This window comes from Peromyscus maniculatus, chromosome 23 (genome assembly GCF_049852395.1).
Source record: "Peromyscus maniculatus bairdii isolate BWxNUB_F1_BW_parent chromosome 23, HU_Pman_BW_mat_3.1, whole genome shotgun sequence".
In the NCBI taxonomy this organism is placed as follows: domain Eukaryota; kingdom Metazoa; phylum Chordata; class Mammalia; order Rodentia; family Cricetidae; genus Peromyscus; species Peromyscus maniculatus.
Window position 1 is genome coordinate 56,713,000 of NC_134874.1, and position 5,623 is coordinate 56,718,622.

At 58.3% G+C, this 5,623-nt stretch overlaps 1 protein-coding gene across 1 annotated transcript; it reads right to left on the reverse strand.

The window, feature by feature from the left end:
• Nucleotides 1–765: 765 nt before the first annotated feature.
• Nucleotides 766–3,258, reverse strand: Gsx1 (GS homeobox 1). The gene is made up of 2 exons (XM_006979631.3): nucleotides 2,353–3,258; nucleotides 766–1,898 (listed from the first exon to the last, which is right to left on the reverse strand). Exons 1-2 carry the CDS (start codon nucleotides 3,056–3,058, stop codon nucleotides 1,522–1,524), a joined length of 1,083 nt encoding a protein of 360 aa, XP_006979693.2. The 5' UTR covers nucleotides 3,059–3,258; the 3' UTR covers nucleotides 766–1,521.
• Nucleotides 3,259–5,623: the final 2,365 nt, after the last annotated feature.

Consider the following 5,623-nt stretch of genomic DNA (forward strand, 5'->3'; position numbering starts at 1 on the left):
GATCCTAGGTGTCAGATAAGAAATATCAAGTCTTCCGGAGGTAGCACCTGGGTCCTCTCTCTGCCCTTTTTTAAAATTCCGGACTGCAGAAATACCTGTCACTGGGTGTCTAGCGTTTATGTGCTCACGTCTTGGCGGAACTCCATGCTCTTCATCTAACACAGACGCATAAAAAAACCACACGCAGACCAGCCCCCCAGGAAGACTCAAGAGTAGAGTCTATGCCATAGCGACTGTGGGGGTTTCTAATAGAACTGGCCAAAATGAGAGGTCCCCGAACCCCAGGCTGGCTCCCTACTGCTCCAGCAATGAGGTCGCTTCAGGCCGTCGGAATTCTCACCTGGAATCGGGAGCCATTGCAAGGACTTTTGCCTGGAAACAAAACAAGGTGCGCCCTTTCTAAAGAAGGCAAAGTCAAGACTAGCCTCTAGTCTCATACCTTGGGGTTAGCCACCAAGGTATCGCATCCTTTGCTGGAGAGCAGCACCATGTGGGGCCCGCACAAGAACCCTGGGAAGGGTGCGGAGCTGGAGCAGAAACCCGGAGCTCCAGGGGGGCCTGGGGGTGTGGGGAGGGCGGTGGCTGGCTGTAAGGTGAGACGCTGCTCTTGGACTTCTACAACGCCCCCGGAAGAGTGTCAGCCTATGTCCGTGCCTGCCTAGCCCACATTCTAAACCTAGGCACCCAAAGGCAGAGGAATTTCTAAGAAAAAAAAAAGTTTATTTAAAATTTTGTACATAAATAAATAAATAAATATCTTCTGGCATTACAGAGACCATACAATTACACAGTCAGGTACCCCGCGGGCTTGGACCTGGAGGATGGGGAGAGGTCGTTTATGGCGGAGGAGAGGGGGGTCGGTCTTCATCTGAGGGACTGTGGAACGTGTTGGAAACAAACTAAATCAATTTCCCCAACGCAACGCCCCGGGAGACGTTCCTCTCTGCTAAGATGACTTGGAACAGCAATACCTGTCCCTGGTCAAGGGGCAAACGGACTGAAGGAAGAGGCTCCCTGAGGAGGGGGGAGGGAAGGAAAAGGGAAAACTTCAGTTCATAAGCGCGTTGCAGAAACGACCACTGTGGGAAAACAGTTGAGGACAAGGGGGAAAATGTTAAAAGGGAAGCAAACAGCTATTCGCGGAGTGAAAGGCCCAGCTTGACCGAGGAGGAGCGGGGAGAGGCAGCAAGAAAGCCTGGACCAGCCCAGAAAGGGTGGACGAGGAGGCGCCGTCGGCCAGCAAGGCGCTGGGCTCGGGCCTGCGCGCCTCCGGGGAAGGCTACGTCCTGGGAAGAGGACCCGGAGAACTTGGGTTCAGCGCTTGGAGTCCTCCTAGACACCCTTGGAGCCTAAGGGCCAGGGGCACTGTCTTCAGGTCTCTGCTAGAGTCTTAGCTCTGTCTGGAGCTGGGTACCACGGCGAAGCCCTACCCAAATCCATCGATTGGCGGCGGGTGCCTGGGGAACCAGTCTTTGAGGTGCGGGAAGGGCCGGGGAGCCAATGGTCCTCTGAAGGGCGCACCTACGGAGTGACTGTGAGATCTCTGTCATCCTTCCCGGAGGAGGATGGAGACATGGGCAATTCGTCGTCATCCTCTGAGCACTTGGCCGAGGAGAGCGAGGAACACTTGCAGCCTGGCGCTGCGCCCCCGCCGGCCCCCGCCCCCGCCCCGCCGCGGTGGCTGTTGCCTTTGCCCTCTTTCTTATGCTTCACTCGGCGGTTCTGAAACCAGATCTTCACCTGCTTCTCGGACAGGTTCAGATAGGTTGCGATCTCGATGCGCCGCAGGCGGGACAGGTACATGTTGGAGGCGAACTCCCGCTCCAGCTCGAGGAGCTGCGTGCTGGTGAACGCCGTCCGCATCCTCTTGCTGCTGGGCAGCTGGTTCGAGCCGCTGTCTGGAGGGGCGACGCGGGGACAGAGAGAGAAGTCATCAAACGTCTGAGCCACGGGCCTAATTTCCCGCTGAGCTGCGGTTAGCTTCAACCTTGGACCCCCCCCCCCCCCCCACACACACACCCTTTCCACTCACCACGGGCGGGCACCTCCTTGCCAAGTCACAGAATCCCTTATTCTCTGTTAGGTCGTCCCTAACATCCCTTTATGGAACTCCCTGAAGCAGACCTCAACCCCCAACTCCCCCCCCCCAAAAGCCCCAGACCCAGGATCTTCAGCCTTCACCCCGGTTCCTGCGTTCTGCCCCGGCCCACCACTGTGAGCGCCCCTCGAAGATCCGGGACAGGATCCTCACCGCCTTCATAGCGCACCTTTTCCCGATCCCCAGCTCGCCCACTTGCCCCCTGCCATCACCGGTTCTTCCACGCCAGCTCGCGCGGGGGGACCCCGGCTTACCCACGGAGATGCAGTGGAACTGCCTGGGGTCCGGCAGCGGATAGGAGGTCTGGTAGAGCGCGGCAGCTGCTGCGGCCGCAGCCGGGCCGTGGGCGACTCCAGGAGACACGGCCGAGTGCTGGCGGCCCAGGGGCGCGTGGCAGTACTGCGATCCGAAGGGAGGGAAGGACGCCTTGAGTAGCGGCAGCGCCGGCGGCCCGGGGGGCCCGTGCAGCTGCGAGGCGGTGACGCAGAGGGGACACACGCACAGCAAGCCGGCCTTGCGCGCGTGGCAGGCGCCGGGCGAGAGGCCATGCAGCGCGTGCGGCGGGGGGACCGCGTAAGGGAAGAGCGGTGGCGGGCTGCCCTCGGGCGCCTTCTTGTCGCTGGCCTCCCGCAGCACCAAGGAGTCCACCAGGAAGGAACGCGGCATGGCGCCGGCGCGCGGTCCACCCGCAGCCAGCCCGCCCCTGGCGCCTAAGGGAGCTGCGGGTCCTGCACTCGCTTCCCCCGGCCGCGGCCTCCCGCAACTGCCCGGGCCCCGGAGGCTCCACGCGCGACTCAAGCCGCAGCTGAAGTCACCTCGGCTGCTGCTTCTGCTGCTGCTTCTGCTACTGCTGCTGCTGCTGCTGCTGCTGCGGGCGCCGCCCGGAGCGCGCGAGGTGCTGGCCAGCGCTAGTGGTGCTGAAAGACGCCGGCGCCGCCGCTTAAATAGGACTATTGCCATGTGATGGGCTACGCCAGGAGCGGCCGGGCCTCTCAATAGGGTTTTTGTGCCCTTTCTCTTGGCATTCTCTCTGCACGCTTCCTCATTATTTCACTTGTTAACTAAATGAACTGCATAATGTACTCTATTCTTGTCAACCCCACCCACGCCGTAACAGGCGCACTCGCCCCCTCCACTCCCCTTTTCGGGTTTATTTTCTCATTCTCCCGCGATTTAATATTCTTTTCTTTCTCTTTATTTCTTATTCCCCTTTGGCTTTGCGCTGGCAACCGGCCCATTTATCTCATTGATTTTGCACCCGTGCTGCCTCGCTTCCACAGATCCCCGTGGGCACACACCCATCTCCTCTGCCCAGTTGATCTCGGTCCCTGGCGCTCTGTTACCTCTTCCTTGAGAGCCCCCCCACCCAGACCCCCAGACACAGCAAGTGTAGTGCTTTCTCTTAGTTCTCTCTGTTCAGCCCTGCATCCTGCGAGCTCCTAGCAGCCGGCCCTCATTCCCACCTGTGGAGTCCCTTCTCCTCTAGCGTTGGAGACAGAGCAGGGTTTCTGGATAGGAGATGCGCCCCAGAGGAGGAAGACAGGTTCACTGTTCAAGACTGGCCTCATTTCTGTCCCTCTGTTTTCTCTGAATTTTTCAAATGGTCTCAACCTTAGAGTTGCATCCGATCCCTAGTCTTTGTTCGGTGGCCCGTGGTCAACCAGACCTTTCCTTCAACACCAGGGCCGCGGATGTCAAGAAACAAAATAATAAAACGAGCACCGGGATGGGTAGACTTTGAAAACGGGGACAGATACAGAGCGTGGGGCGTGAAAGCCCAGTCATTCACCGAGCGTGGCGAGTGTGGACGGTCTAGACTCGCACAGACGTTGCCCGAGCACTCTCCACTCGCGCACACTCCACTAGATTCGTGGATGCCCTCGGGACCGTCGCCTTCCCGCGGCTGGAGAGAAAGAAAGGGCTCTCTTCTGTCTCTCCCAGCTTCGCTCGCCCTTTGCTTCTTCCTCCCATCGCGCCAGTTTTTTTTTTTTCCCCCCTGGTCACACAATGGTTAAACAACTTCAAATGCCCCGCTCTGTGTACACATCTTCAGTTTTTTAAAAAAAAAATCACTCGCGGTTCAGAGCTGTTTCCGTTCCTGTGCGTTTTCCATACAATGGGGAATTAGCATAAATATTTCGAATTTGCTACTTTCGATTTTACAAATCGCGGCCGTCACCTGCTCTCAGTCGTGAACAGAATCGTGAGACCAGGAAGGGGGAGATTTTCGAGGATGGGGGTGGGGGGGAACCAGGACAAGGCTACCCAAACCCGAGGCGTCTGCACTGGTTTACACTGTTCATGACATCCGTCCAGTACGAGCCGCCACAAACAACTGGTTAAAAAAAAAAAATCAAAGATGATTTGTTATGGGAGAGAGGGTGTGTGTGAGAACAACCGCTCCCACAATGGGAGAGCCGCAATAGGGGACTAACCTGCACCGAGGGCGTGCCATCTCGCCATCTAGCTGGAGCGAGGGATCAATGGTTCCCTGGTGCTTGGCATGGGGTGCCCCCAAGCCACGGTCTCGGCCCCAAAGCTCCTGCAAACCAGCCGGTACGCATCAATGCAGCCTAATTCCCGTTCTAATTGCTCTCTGGGAAATTGGGGCTGGGCTGGGTGGTGGAGAGCTGCGAGTGGAGAGGGGCACCCCGCTGGGCTGAGGCGGGCTCCGGGGGAGTGGGTGTGGATGCGGCCCGAGGGTAGACGGAGAGGCCGCTGAGCCCTAGAGCTGGCATGCCCCCGGAGATGCCAGTGCGGGGCCCTCCTGGGAGCTGCCCAGCACTCCAAGCTAGGAAGGGGTTAAGAGCCCTTGAATACAAGCAAGGCCAAAGCTACTGGGAAAGAATATAGAGGGGTGTGTGTGGGGGAATAACCAGTTTCCCCCTCTCCCTGCAGCCCCTGGACCTTATTGAATGTCATTGAAGAAAGTTTTGAATGCCAGATAAAGAGAGGCGAATTAAAGTGTGTGACAGCGGAGGATAAGCAAACACAAAGAGAACTCTGTCACACTTGGGGACAAAATCCGTGGGCTTTTTACCAAGTCTCTTCGCTATGATTGAATTAAGTAATAGGAAAACATTTTCTTTCAGTTTAGAACCATTAGACAAAACCTTCAAAGCGAATAACACTTTTTAATGTGCGGCCCCACAGTGGACGGGGTTTGTGGCGAAATGATGAAACGGTTGGTTGTGCAACTCGGAGCGGGAGAGCCCTGGCGCGGGGACCGTCCTGTCCCGGGGTGTTTTCACGACCCGCCAGCTCCAAACGAGGCGATGGGCAGGGGGCTCCCTGCTCGGTGCTCCTAGGCCACCGCTGCCGCCCGGTGATCACTGTCTAGTCCTGCGCCCCGGAGAAGCGTGGGTTGCTAGGCCGGGGCCCCGGGCGCACGGTGGCCCAGTCGCCCTGCCGGTCGCCTCTGCAGCAGCCTCTGTTCCCCAGTCCCGTCCCTTCCGCGGCCGCTCTGCTTTTCTGCTCAAAGCGCCTGGCAGAGCTCGCTTCAGCTGAACTGTGCTCCGCGAAGCA